The 15,199-nt window shown below is 39.8% G+C and overlaps 2 protein-coding genes across 4 annotated transcripts; both read left to right on the plus strand.

Moving 5' to 3' along the window:
• Positions 1-6,788: 6,788 nt before the first annotated feature.
• LOC144711984 (cyclin-D5-2-like) lies at positions 6,789-8,480 on the plus strand. Its single transcript, XM_078586152.1, has 5 exons — positions 6,789-7,276; positions 7,618-7,704; positions 7,785-8,073; positions 8,136-8,260; positions 8,340-8,480. The coding sequence occupies exons 1-5, from the start codon at positions 7,025-7,027 to the stop codon at positions 8,442-8,444; spliced, it is 858 nt and encodes a 285-aa protein (XP_078442278.1). The 5' UTR covers positions 6,789-7,024; the 3' UTR covers positions 8,445-8,480.
• A 225-nt stretch (positions 8,481-8,705) lies between these two features.
• Positions 8,706-12,306, plus strand: LOC144711985 (cyclin-like protein). 3 transcript variants are annotated; one of them, XR_013583703.1, is made up of 4 exons: positions 8,706-8,839; positions 9,207-9,474; positions 10,188-10,624; positions 12,116-12,306. XR_013583703.1 is itself a non-coding variant. In XM_078586154.1 (3 exons), exons 1-3 carry the CDS (start codon positions 8,709-8,711, stop codon positions 10,566-10,568), a joined length of 780 nt encoding a protein of 259 aa, XP_078442280.1. In that variant the 5' UTR covers positions 8,706-8,708; the 3' UTR covers positions 10,569-10,712. The 3 variants fall into 3 exon arrangements, 2 of the variants coding, with proteins under 2 accessions (XP_078442280.1, XP_078442281.1); XM_078586154.1 differs by lacking the exon at positions 12,116-12,306 and having other exon boundaries at positions 10,188-10,712; XM_078586155.1 differs by lacking the exon at positions 12,116-12,306 and having other exon boundaries at positions 10,191-10,712.
• The last annotated feature ends 2,893 nt before the right edge of the window (positions 12,307-15,199 follow it).

Consider the following 15,199-nt stretch of genomic DNA (forward strand, 5'->3'; position numbering starts at 1 on the left):
ATTTAATTTAATCAACTAAATCCTTTTTAAAAAGACCTAAAGTAAGAGATTTATCAATAGGTAATGTTTCTCCAATATGTAACCAAATTGCTATCATAGTACCAATAAAAAATACCATTGTAGCTATTGGTCGACAAAATGGATTTTGGAATTTATTGACATTTTCCAAAAAAAGATATGGTTAATGATTCCGATGGTACTGAAGCCAGTGAATAACACCCAACAGCTTAATAGGCAATGTGCGAAGTATTTGAAATACAGGAAAGAAGTACTATTCAGGTAATATCTGATGGAAATATATGTGGCCGGCAAGCCAATCACACATTCCACATCTCGTTCCATATTCATTAATAGAACACATTTATTATAGTGCACGTTTGGTGCTTATAATGAAGTCCATGAATACATGGTCGGACCTAGTGAATTATGATGAGATCGTAATACGGAGATCACTAGTCTTTAAGCATGTGTTCTAAACATTCCTATTCAAAGGATACGCAAGAAGGACATTGAAATATCCAGATAGAATAACACTATATAGCCTCACTCATATGATGAGTATGGCCGGTCCTGTAGCCATTACTGTGGAGACATGAATGATAGATAGTGGGTGCTCTTTAGTGAAAAAAGTTCACGGAATCGATCCCTACGAATCCATGAATGATATTATACCAAACTGTGAATTACGTTGATTCACATCACGGGTGTATAAGTGGTCCTTAGATCTGAGCACCAAAGACGTGTTGTGGACGGACGGTTGCACTTTGACTATGGCCAACGAGTCTCTAATCATGGGATTCTAAACGGTCTTAGTTCGGGTGCATCATGAAGTTCACGAAGACGATTGAGTGGTCAAGATGGGATCGTCCACCATCAATATAAGAGGTGACAGCTCAAGGAAGATGATGAGATGAAGTCTTTGGCCAAGGCAGTGAAATATCAGAGAAGAGTTCTCCGATGATTTCCAAATGCATTAGTACTAACTCGGATGACCGATTATGGTTTGATAGTTGACCATACCCTAAGTCGTCCTACGAGCGTCCATTGGATGGGGGATTATACATACATGGTAACTGATGATGAACAAGTTCTATGAGTGAGTCGATATACACTCCTTTGTATCTTCTAGAACACGAGGTGTAGCTTAGCATCCCACGTGTTGGAGACTCGACCTATCGATTTGGGTTAAATCGATCTGACGTTAATTAATTTATATGATGATATAGTTAATTAATTTGGAAGGCCAATAATGGTTATTGGGCTACTAGAGTCGTTAACTAGTATAATACATGGGCCTAGAGGGTCACACGCAAATGGTGTTTTGGACGTCAAAAGATATACTACGTTTTGGGGGTTTTTATAAAAATTAACCACTTAGTATAAATAGGGGACGGACTTGAATAAAATTCACCCAGGCTAGAATTGTTCAGGGGCCTTCCCCTTCTTCTCCCCTCCCCTAACACCCCTCTCCATACCCGATGCGATTGAAATGGCCTAAGGACGACGGTGGAGGTAGAGCGGGGCTCGTCAATTGGAAGGAGGAGATTCGACATGCTGAGGATTGCGTGGATACGTCTAGAGGATGCACACATGAGCACCTCAACTCATCTCACTTTGGGGTCCAAGAAATCACGTATGCAATCCATGCAAAGGTACTCCGTTTTATGGTTTTATTGATGTCATTCGATTTCGTTCAAGACTTCTGCTGCGGAATGTTTTGATTTTTTCGTCCATGTCAAGTCCTGTAGAATCCAACAATATCTCCGTAGGAGTTGCAAATGGATTCGCCGATTCACCAACCATTGAGGGTTCTAGCACCGCTAAGCCTACATTACATGCTATAGTACCCAAGATAACTACTGGAAAAGTAAATAAGAGATCATTTGGCCATGCGCATGCAATTTAGGTGGGAGTAGGCTTGGTCTAGTTTGAGGCCAAAAAATTGGCAAGCTATTCTTTGAAATCCTCCTAACTACACAATCCCATGTGGTTGTCTTTGTAACGGAAAAAAATTACTTAGATGCATCACCATATAGTCAAGACAAGGCCATTCAAAGCCATTCTCAATCATTGACAATGTAAGATAATGTCACCTTACACTTTTTTATTACCACCTGGTTGGTGCAGTGGTGATTCAACCAAGAAGGTGACATTATCCAAAGACAACTTCATGAGTGAAGTTTATCTTCAATATAACTTTTGGAGTCCCCCCACCCCAAATTATAAGGAAATATTGATCGTGTGATGTCTAAAGATGACATTACATTCCATTCCTCTATAGGAGACAATGGTGGCGGTGTGGGGAGGAAAAATGCATGTCAAGTCCTCTAGACATTAAATGGAACATTAAATGGAACCAGCCCATGGTGGTTGTGAACTGCCTTGAGAGGGCTCAAGCTCATAGTTTGGCCCCCCTAGTGTGGGATCCAAATGGATGCAAGTAAGGTTTGATGCTAAAGGTTCAGCTAGTCTTCCTATGTCATCCTGACTAATGGATATTATGTGGCCTACAAGTCAATCACACTTCCATGTCTCTTATATGCTTCTAAAATGAAAAATTACTCATCATTATTCACGTGAGACATTTATAATAAAGTCTTTAAATATAATAAATGAAAAATTAAATTATGATGAGTTCATAACATTAATATCACTATTCTTTAAACTTGTATTCTTAATATTCTTATTATAAGGATATTTATGATAAACATAAAAAATCCAAATAGAGTACCTGTCTTATCGTGTTCATATGATGAGCATAATAGTGTATGCACTAATTACAAATAGATGGCACTCTTTAGGGAAATATTTCGCTGAATTGATCTGAATGAATCCTTTAATGGTTTAATACTTCATTGTAAATCATGATGATTCATGTCAGAGTACTATAACTCATTTGTGGACTTGATATACCAAAGGCATCTCGTGGATGGTAGGTTGCATTATGAATATGACATGCGAGTTTTTAATCACATGATTCCAAACTGGAAAAGAAGGGATCATCCACCCTCAAGATAAGAGGAGATGGCTCAAGGAAGATGATATGATAAAGGTAATTGAATAATAAAGAGCTAGTTATCCCTAACCTATGAATATGAATTCGGACAATTGATTAGGATTTGATAGTTGACCATAAAATAAGTCATCCTTGGAGCATCACACAGATGAGATATTATAAATCCATATATGTCAGTAAGATTCAATGAGAGATTTATCATACTTTTTAATATCATCTAAGGGAAAAGCTCTAGCTTGGCAGCCTAAAAGCCATTGGTCTAATCAATCAAATGGGTTAAATTGATCCTTGATTCATTAATATTTATGTTTGATGTGATTAATTAATAAGGTTATCGAATAAATGATTAATGTGATTTATTCGATACATGAAAAAATTATTAATGTGATTAATACATGAACATAAGGGGTCAGAAGGAGAAAATTTTCGAACATTGACTGATATACTCTAAGGTAAGGGACTTCTGAAAAATTTTCCTAAGAACTTTTACATAATTTATTAGAGAGTGTAAAAAAGGGGCACCCACTTTTGACACCCATTTGAGTCATTGTTAAGTGCCCTCTCCTTTTTCCTCTTGTTCTTCATAGTGTTGCTTTTGATGATACTAGATGGTGGCAAAATTTGCCCTATTTTTTGGCTGCGTTGCTTTAGGGAACAAGGAGGAGATCCATCATGTGATTTTTAGATCCTTTCCATGATCAGTTTGTACTACCCACAAAGCAATTTGTGTCACCTTCTCGTAATTAGTTTGTGCTAGCAATGACGATATGTGTGCCTCTTTATCACACATAATGATATTGAAGATAGAGCTGACGGTGGTGGAAGAAGCCTACTATTTGGAGGATGTGAGACTGTGTAGATTAAGCCACAATTAATAGGGAAACCCTTGTAATTACGTGCTTAGCCTTCCCCTTGTGGGGTGTAGTTCTTGTCAAACTATGAGATGCAGGGAAAGAACCCACCCCAACACTTGTGGTGATGTAGAATGACGGAAGAGGTCTAATGAAGGAGGAGGGCGTCCAACTTGTTTTTTATGGCTTCCTGGTTCACTCATAATGTTTGAATACCTTCAAAGATGACTCTAACATGCACTTACACCATCTTCTTGATTCCTGCCTTTGGAGCACCCTTGATATCTCTGGACACAATGATTGATTTTGGCATATTCTACTGGTGGATCAAATGAGCTCTCACGCCAATTTGATGAGGCCATGGATAAGTCTTTCTAAATGCTATAAAAATTAAAATTTGAATAACAAACATTTGTCCCAATGTTTAAGAGTGACATTGTAGAGAATAGGGAGAAAGAGTGAATGATTAAGACTGTGGGGAAGAAGGAACGGGAGGTGGGAATATCATCATCTTTGGGATATAGGAGAATATTTTATTTATACAAGAAATACCATCTACAAGACAAGAAAGAGAGAGGTCACCACCGAGTGGTGAAGCCCGAGAAGATAGAGAGCAATAGGCACTCATACATTCGTACTTTCATATCTGCTTTCAAACTAGTTCTAGCCATCAAGTAACTTGTTTTTGAATGCTTTAGGCTGTGGTGTCTTATTGGGCTGGGGTGGTTCATAAAATTAGCTTGGAATCAAATAATTGTCAGGTGATATTATAGATTGAAAAAAAATATGAGAGTAATTTTTGGCGAAACACATTATTTTCCATCTCTCGGGATTTACTCTTTCCTATTCATAGAGATACTCCACCAATATGTTATGATTACAGATCAATAGACAGGTCTTTTTGGATGTTGGCAATGAATAAGGAAACAATACTCATTCATGTTCAAATGCATAGACATGTACACTATCTTGCTTCTTAACCTTGTTCTGAACTTCAAGTGTTTCTTAATATTTTTTCAAAATTTGTATACATGTCCTATTGTAGCTCATTCACATTTTGCATTCCCAAAAATATTAATAATACTCAGGAGGTTCTAAATTATCCTGAACACAAAAAATATTTAGAGGAAGTCAATAAATGTGAAACTGGGGACCAATTTGAGTAATAAGAACTTCTAAGTAATACACATTTAGACATCCTTGGAGTAGGTGAGATTGAGATTAGACATCAATATGATCTCCATCTTATTGAAGGTTATTTTTATAATATTTCCCTCAAAAAAGGGATTTCATCATTTATGTTTGATGTATTTTCTCTTTAAATAGTTGTACTGTCCTATATTTTGGTGGACGTTCAAGGAGTCAATCAAAATTTTCTGTCTCTCTGCTCGTGCCGCTTTCAAGAGTGACATCCATTGTCCCATGTCCTCTAGCTTGTATATGATCTCAGGTGGCTGAGGCAAGGTGTCGGTTACTCCATTTTTGGAGGAAGTTGTTTGCATTTTTTTTCCAGTCATGTTATTTCTCCCTTATTCATAGGGCCGATGCCTTTTAATGGTTGACACTGTTAATGATATACATAGAGAGTCATGGTCACTAGTGAAGAGATAACTAGGCACATGATTAGTGAATTCTAAAGTTTGTTTACGTTATTGTGTCCACCTCTATATTTTTATCTTAATTCTTTGGATATGATTAGATATACTCAAGATATATGTACTTTTTACCTGTCACACTTGGTAAATATTAGATATTTCATAAAAAACCTATTGCACTCGGTACTTTAAATTAAGGTCCATTGATGTATCACGTACAATATGAAATGAAATCCAAATCATCATCAGTCCTGACCTGAGGATAGACGATATAATTAAACCGTCTTTTTCCCTTTCTAGCTTATGCCACTCAAGTTTTAAGATCATCCTCCATATGTTCAGCCATCCATTATCTCTACCCTCTCAAATGAGAAACAAAGTGAAATTACAATATGTAAAAGGGTAAAATTTCGATATTTTCACCCTGTCGAAGTAAGGAATAATGTCATGTATGTCTGAAACAGATTCCATTCTGAGAGACTTGAAAGAGCACTATCTCATTCAAAATATCTAAATATCTGCTGTTTCTCGTCTTTAGACAAAGACTCTTTCTTTTCTCTTTCTGGATGGTAAGTCTTCCCCTTTCCAATTATCCATCCTCCATCCGTGAACCTTACATTCAAGATCTTCACTCACATCTATGGACATACATATTCATCGGGGAGGAGAATATGTGGCTCATAACCTATAAATATAAACCATACATTTTGAGTTTCACCGAGCATTTCCTTGAGCCAAATTGCCACATCCCTTGATAAATTAAATATATCCCATTCTCTATATGTTCAGCTTACCTACTGAAACCAAATTCCTGAGGAATTCTTTCCCTTACGCGTAGCTAGAAAGAAGAACCATTGGATCAATCTTATTATGTGGGAATGCATTTTAAATACAATTTAGACCATCTAAATGTAGTTATACCATATAAGGGAAAAAATGAATGGCATTATACCATCTATGTATAAAAGTATATATTCCATGGGGGAAAATAAATTGTTTACTGGGATGGGCAAAAGTGGAAAAGTCTAATCATTTGAGATTCTCTGAGTTGACTGTTGTTATTGTACTATTGTTGCAGATCCTTTCTGAGAAACATTTAATGCCTGGGTTTTTTAAAAGAATAATATCCCGAGCCTAATAATTAAAACCACAATCATTACAAATAAAAACAAAAAACAAAAAAATATATTAAATATTTTAGAAATGGTGTTCTGCTTGTCCGACGGCACCTCGATAAACGCGCCGCGTCCTTATTTGCCATTTATAGAGATCTCGGAAAAGTCAACACTCCACTTTTCCTATCTAATTTCACCCTTTATTTCACTATATTGCACTAACAGGGAGGGTATTTAATGAATAAAAACAGTTTAAGGGACTGGGAGAGAGTCTATAAAAGAGGAGGTCTTGTCTTCTGAGTCTTCTTTCCCGGCTGTCTTGTACTCATTTGTTACCTCTGTCGTCGTCGCGCATGGCGGCGAGGTCAGCGGCGAATCGGCCATGGCGCGGAGCTTCGAAGAGGCTCTTCAAGCGAGAAACGATGTAGCGTAATCGAGTTTAGAGCAATGTCCGATCTCGCAACTTGCCTGAACGGCGACCTCCTATGCACAGAAGACGCTACCAGGCTGGAGGAGGAAGAAGACGACGACGAAGATGATCGGTTCGTGTTCTTGATGTCCAGATCTGCGGCCTCTGATTCGGAGGAGTACATTAGATTCCTCTTCTCCAGAGAGAGAAGCTTCGGCGATTTCGGCCATGCCGGCGGCGGAGACTCGTTGATGCGCGCCAGATCTGCCGCCGTTCGATGGATCCTACAGGTTTTTCTTCCTTTTCGCTATGGATTGTTGTTTTCTCGCGCTTCCTTGATTCCGATTCGGCGCCGTTCGATGGATCTTTTGAGTTCTTGCGCGGCAATCTCAAATTCCTTCGTCTTCGTGATGTACTGTTGTCTACTTGCTATCCGCGAATGGAGTGTTATTTTCTCGCTGTTCGACGCATCATCCAAGTTCCTGTGCGTCAAATTTCATCATCTTCGTCACGGATTGTTGTTAGTAACTTACTCGATTTATCTTTTCCAAGTTCAATTGCATCACTCGCTCAATCTCAAAATTCTTCATATTCGTGATGGCTTCTTGTTTTCTCGCGCTGGATCTACCAGGCAAGGATTCGTCTCCGATTCAGCCTGCAGTGCGCCTACGTCTCCGTGACCTACCTGGACAGATTCCTTCTCCGGCGGACGATCGACGTAGCCTCGAACACTCTCCGATCCAGATCTGCATTCATCTAATCCCGTTTCTAACCACGGATTCAAATCAAAATTTTCAGAGCAATCAGCCGTGGATCATGGATCTCCTGTCTCTGGCCTGCCTCTCGCTGGCAGCAAAGATGGAGGAAATCAAAGTCCCGCCGCTGCCGCAGTTTCCCGCCAAAAATAACTACCACGGCAAATCCGTTCTAAGGATGGAGCTACTCGTTTTGAACACTTTAGAATGGAGAATGAGCCAGGCTACTCCCTTCGTCTTCCTCGGTTTCTTCGCCTACAAGCTCGCCGGCGAGCTTGCCTCGAAGGAACTGCTCCGCAGAGCCGTCGATTTCATCTTCGCCGCCATCGAAGGTGACCAATCCATGCTCGATCTTCTCAAATCTCTTCAGATTCATCAATCTTCTCTTCTTCAGGGACGAACCTGGTGGATTTCCGGCCCTCCGCCGTAGCCGCGGCGGCGATTTTTGCCGCTTCCGGGAGTCCTCCGACGGAGAAATCCATGAATCAGGGGATGCCGATCATCGAATCTCCAGAACTGGTAAGCCGTTGATTTCAACTTTCTTCCCTATCTTCCACCGCGAGATCTCTCACTCTCTGTTCTTCCCGATCCTTTCAAGGATCAAATTCTCTCCTGCTACGAGATCATGATCCAGGCCGGAGCGAGCCCCGGCGTGGGAGTAAAGAGGAAGAGACTCCATCTCTCCAATGGCAGCGACCTCTGAAACCCTAGAAATTCCGGCAGGAAGAAGACGAACTTTTCTCTCCATATCCTGATCTTCCTCTCTATCAAATCAAACCTTTTCCCGAACAGGACAAAAGTAGCCATTCCCTACGTCTTGGAGCTGTTGTCGGGCCCTATAAAGACAAAAGGGCAAATCCGTCTTTTCGGTAACATGTCATGTTTTCGACGCCTGGGCCATGTTGGAACGGCCCATTTTTCTTATTGGGCCGTGGTACGAGCTTACTGGGCCAGGGCGTAGCGGGGGATGATTAAAACGGGAGATGTTCTTGCTGTGGACTTTTGTTCTTGCAGCTCGGCGGCGGCATCGATGTCTCGTCGCGAGGCGCGAGATTCACACGGCAAGCGTTTGGATTCCAGGTCGGAGCGAGATCTAAGGTACGTTCTTCTTTTCGGGTTTTTCTTGATGCTTTTTTTTTTCGGTTTCATTACGATTTTTCTTGAAAGGAGATCGCTCTCTCGGCTTTTCCGTTTGTTCTTGGGAGTGGATGAGTGAAGCAGTCCACTTATTCCTTCCACGAATTGAAATTCCTTTTTTTATGGGTTTATAACTTTGATTTCAATAGAGGCGGCGTTCATTTCGCGTGATTCTCCATCTTATGACTTTCTAACTGATATGTGCCGAATGCAACCATTTCTGGTTCTTGATCTTAGTCTACTCGTGTACTGATCCGGAGTAGAAATGTTGTTTACAATGTTTTCGATGCTTCTTATCTCTGTAGTTTTGTTCGTTCCTTTTCGCCAGCCCTAAAAGGTCGAGGAGAGATTCTATTCGAGACTCAGATGGGAAGAAACCGGACGACAGGTCGAAGAATACGGATGGAAGAAACGGGGAGCCAACACCATACTCCAGGGCAAAGGACAATGATCCTAGAGAGGAAAGTCGGTTATTAGAGCAGAAGATTAAATCGGATTCAGTCAACAGAGAACTCAAGAAAACAGATGGTGGCTTTGAGAGGACAAAGCATTCCTATGATGATGCGGATCTCCCTAGATCCCGATTAAACTTTCAGGTATTCGAGATTTAATTATGCTTGGATAATCTTTATCCTAAAATTTCTGGCTCGTTTTTTCCAGGACGATTTGTTCATTTCTTAATAGAGTTCGAATTCCTGCTCAGAAGAGCAGAAACCTATATGTTAATGTATCTTATCTTTCATCGTTTATATTTTTTTTCAATGATTTGGAGGTTTATGACTTTGGCTAGTTTGCTGTTAAATCATTGATCGTCGCTGACATGGGTGCAGAAACTTGTGCTTTTGGTGACCACATCCGATTATGCTGTATGATTTCATGTTCCATCTCATGGTGTAGTGCTACGATAAACTGCAGGAATTTTTTTTACTAAATATTATTTTTATCATTAATACTTACTCCCAACTAGACATGGTTGTTCGGTTCCTTTTGTGCGAATTGGTGCAAATTGTTCGTTCTGTTAGGTTTTCCAAACAGAACAATATCAAATTCAAACAGATCATCGCACAGACCCGTGTGCTGTTCTATTGTTCGGTTTGTGCGAATCTTGTTCGAATGTGCGAATTTTGTTTGTTTTTGCACAATTATGAACATAACAAAGAACAAGGTCCTGTGTGGTTCTTTTGTGCGAATTTTTTGTTCGTTTCGAACGAACAGAACAGAACAACCATGTCTATTCCCAATAGATAAACCATAATATGAAACTTCTCTCGTGTTTCTTTTTTCCGTAAGAAATTAAACTTGATTTTAGCAGCAACGGAGATATGGACTCCCTAATCGACCCGAGGAGCGACCATGGAGGCACGAGAGGCGGCCAGCGTTTCGCGAGATCAAGTACCCGGCGCCAGATCCAACATCTGCACCGCGGCCGCGGGGGCGCGAGTGGGAGAACCAAGATGGAGCTGAGGACCGGGGCTGGAGAGGGGGCGAGCACCGACAGCAGCAGTGGCGCAGGTTTGACGGTGGGCGTAACCGGGAGAGGTTGGCCAGCGGTGGGCTGGGCCGGGCTCAGCCCGAGGCCGGGCAGCAGGAGAAATGGAAGCACGACCTCTTTGACGAGAGCAACCGCAGCCCGACCCCGAAGAACGAAGAAGATGAGTTGGCCAAGCTCGAGGCACTGCTCTCCTCATAATGCAGAAACGTCTTCTGATCTTCTGATGGCTGGAAAATTCTTGTTCTGAGCAGGAGGTAAACTGTCATTTCATGTTGAAAAGAGTATTCTTCGTCTTCATGTTTCTCTTCATGGTTTGAATTTAGTGGCTATCAATTTTATAGAGATTGTGTGTAAATGCCAAGTTAGAAATCAGATTCGTCCAGCTATCTCACCCATACCATAGTAAATGCACCTTTGTTCTTTTTAACCTGATTATCTCTAACTTTTAGGTTTTTAATTAAGTGTCAATACTCAACATTATGAGTTTAATTAGCTGACCAGGCTAGACATTTTTATGCCTTCATTATTTTTTTCTAGATTTGTATAAAGTTGATAATAGGTAACCTATAGAATTCGAAAAAATTTCATCGAACACGTGAGGTGTTCGATGAAATGTCCAAGAGAAATCGCTATGACAAAACTCTAAGAAAACTAGATAAATCTCAGTTCGTGCACAAAATCATGCATTCAAAGTGTACTCAAACGTAAAAATCAACCGAAGAGAATCACAAGATCACATGAATCGCCCTGATTCGATGAGAAAAGGTGGCGGCGCCGATCGCCGCTTCCTCACTTTGATATGTGGTTTGCTTTGCTCATCTCCTGTCCTGGCGCGAATCCAGGGTGCTAAGACATTTCTTCGGTGCCGTGCGGAGCTCTAAGAATGTTCGGAGAGCTGTCACGCCTCTCCTGCTCTCGTCACCGCTGGAAGGGATCCCCACTGTTGCTCTGGATAATGGTCGAAAGATACTGAAATTGGGGGCTCTCGTTCCCTTTTTAACGGCTTGGGAGGAATCCCATAGGCCATCCGATAGGGTGGAACGGCCTTGAGGGTCCTCCCGGGTCGTTCGATCGCAGGCTGAAAATGGCCTTCGGCCGGCGGCGTCGAAGGCTAGGGGCGAGTTTGGACAGAAATGGCCATGGCCATTCGATCCCCTTCATCTGGGTCCGACGGCTGCGATTAAATCACAGCCGTGGACTCGAATTAGTATGGTGCACATGCCTCATCCACATCAGCGCACCATTAGCACGCCCAATCAGTTGCCTCGTCAGCTTTCCTATCTTCTGATTCGTCTGCCGAGGGGTCTCGCGTTTGCGTCATCCTTGTCGGCCAATAGGAAGCCTGAAAAAATATAACACAAGTTAAAAAATATTGGATAGATCTCACCGTCCGATCTTCTTTAAGAAGATCAAACGGACAAGATCATATATCCCTTTACTTAAAATGGCCCAATATGATACGGGCTTCGGGCCAGGTCGGCTCAAAGCCTGATCATGTTTTGTTTTATTATTTCATAAGATCGTGGCCCAATGCGCTGCGATCCCTTTGTTATTCATCGACCCATCCCAATGTGAGAGTAAAAATTGGTAATGGGATTCCAATCCCATACATAAAAATACACAAATCTGCGACGCTTTATAAATGTCAGCATCCTTTCTGTGTGAACTTAAATGCCATACCTCTCTGTGAACTCGAACATGCTTCTCGTTGTGGGCTTATATGGGTGTCTGTGCACCTCATGCAGCTGGCTTGGGCTTGCCTACTGGGCGCACTGCCCCTTGCCGGCCATGGGCGGGCTTGAGTGCCATGCGTGCTCGCCTGCTGCGGCTGGCTTGTGCACTGGTGCGCTTGGTCGGCTCCTTAGCCGACCCAAAATCTATTTTTTTATTCGTCTTCGCTACATTTATATAAATGCATTTTATTTGTTTTCTTTTATTTATTTCTTTCTTCAACTTCTACATTGACTTCATCCCTGCATGCAATACCATAGATAACATAATAAACATAACATTAGAAATGCAAAATTCTTGAGTATGTAGAACATGAATAAAAATGACATAAAAATGCATTATTTCATTACTTGATCTATTTAGTGCATGTAATGCAAAATCTTGTGAAATTGAAGATAATACACATGAAATGTTCCCAAATGACCTTAAAAATATGTATAATTATGTGACACATTTTGGTCTATCAGTGTGCTCTGCCGATCCTAGTACATTGTTGAGCATACATCACAGCGGACTTGCAACTTATTGCAATATATGATCATAATTTGGTCCCTGACACTCATTTGGTCTATAATTCGCTCCACCAACTAATAAGTTTGGTATGATCAGTACCATCGTCTCTTGAGGGTAATAGATTTGTGTGCATCCCCGGATTCTGCTCCAGCAAACATCATGTTTCTTCTATCTCATCCTTTTGTTATTCGCCAATGCTTAGTCCATCCTCCAACGTAAGCATGCCTAGAGTCAGCTCCACCAACTCAACTTAAAGGAATTAAGATCCTAAGACTATAATGAAAGAGGACCACACGTGAGTTCATAACCTTTGCAATACGGCTCAGAGTTTAGAAGAGGGTTTTATATGCAGCATCTACATTTAGGGTACATCATAGACATTATACCCTAATATATGATTACCAACATAATCATAAATGTGTATCTTATACATGTCATGTTGGTGAGTTAGTGAGTGTTGACCATCACAGATGATCAACCTCATGACTCAATCATATTTTTCATATAGAGTAGGGGAACCTATGTTTGAAAACACCTTGGTTCTTCTAGGCTCAACAGAACATCAATCAAACCGCATGATAACTTAACAAATCAGAATGAAATAAAAATATTATAAAATAATGTAAAAACTTAATCACATTACAATTTTTTATGGAACCATGAAAATGATGCTTGAGAAAGTAGATTAATATTTATTTAAATAATTTAAAATGATCATAAGAATCTTACTAATTTAATAATAACTGAACTCTTAAATTACTCCATTCAGAAATCCAAACTTATACTTTTATAAATTTTTCTGACATCATATAATTTGTAATTAAATTAATCCAAATCAAAATTCCATTTTTCTGATTTCTCAGAATTGTACACAATTTCTTTCCCCCTCCTATGAATATTTCATTTAAACTAGGATAATTGATAATATTTTCAAAATGTATCATTTCCTAAGTCATCCTAAGACCGTCACGAGAATGAGGGGTTTTACTTATAGGGTAAAGGATGCCAATTGAGGAATTTCAAGTTGAAAGAGTTGATGAACTCATTTGTACCACTTGGAGCACAAGATGTAGTTTAACACCTCACATGTTGGCAACTTGATCTATATACTAAGTTAAATAATTAAGTCATAAATAAATCTCTATAATTTGTATGCTTAATTAATCATGTATACTTGAATAAAGAGTTACTAGTCTAATGGAGTTATGAACTAGACTAGTACATGGGCCTAGATATTCGCGCACATAATTCTCCTTAGATATCATATGATAAATTGAAAGTGTAAGCTATGTTTAATGAGAAAATCTATTTGTAAAAGTACCCAAAGTCCTAGGCATAAAGTAGCAGTGCAAGTTTCTCCTTGTGTGCCCCCTTATTTTTCCCTCTTGTCTTGAGTGCCCTCGCTTCCATATATGATTGGAATGGTGAGAATATCCTTCTAGATATCTGGTGGTTTTGACCGATAAGAAGACATGGAGATTTGACATGGTGAGGACTGCGTGGATATGTCTAAAGGTTTGACACATGGCATATGACGATTCATTCGAGGAACCAAACTGTAGACAACTCAACTTGACATAGTATGATTCAATCATTGGTTTGTTTTTTTAAGTTTCGACAGTTATTTTCATTCCATTATTGTTCTGGAAAAATATATTCTCAAACTGTTGATCGAGTTCAAACCCAACATTCATAAGTTGATTGTGAAGGACAATGAAATATTTGAATCAAATAAAAGTATCTATTATTTTTCATGTGATGAGGATGGTTCATCTTGTAATCATTTGTATGGAGACCTTATGGAGAGATAGTGGGTGCATTTTTAAAAAATATCTTACCTGATTGATCTATATGAATCCCAAGATTGATTTGGATCATATTTGTGTAAGTGGTCATTTGACTTAAGACACCAATGGCATCTTATGGATGGATGGATGGCTGAGTTTTGAATATGGTCTACAAGTCTTTAAGCAAGGGATTCTAAAAAAATATTGGCTTCGATGCTACATGAATATACAACATGAACTAGATGTTGGAATCATATGTGGCATGCAAGCCAATTTCACATTCCATGTAGTATTCCATATTCATTGATATATTATTATATTCATTACAGTCCATGAGTACATGTTTCGAAATATTCATATTCAAAGGATACTCGAGAGGGACATAGAAATATCCATGAAGAATAACATTGTCTACTCACGCTCGTACGACGAATATGGTTGATTCCATATCCATTAGTGTGGAGGCATTAAGGACAGATAGTGGATACTTTTTGGGGAGAGATTTCACTGAATTTGTCTGTATGAACTCAAATGATATTACATACATTGTCAATCAGGTTGATTCATGAAATGGTTTAGTTGGTCCTTGGACCTGAGACACCAAAGACACCTTGTGGCTGGAATCTTGTGTTTTAACTATGACCTACGAGTCTCTCATCACAGAGTTTTAAAACGTCTTCGCTCGGATGCATTAACAAGTCCACTAAGGTGATTGTGCGGTTAGAAGGAGATTGAATCAAGGCAGATGATGCAATTAAATCCCTAGCCAGGGTAGTGGAATATCAGGCTTATTCTCTG

This window comes from Wolffia australiana, chromosome 14 (genome assembly GCF_029677425.1).
Source record: "Wolffia australiana isolate 7733 chromosome 14, ASM2967742v1".
NCBI lineage: Eukaryota > Viridiplantae > Streptophyta > Magnoliopsida > Alismatales > Araceae > Wolffia > Wolffia australiana.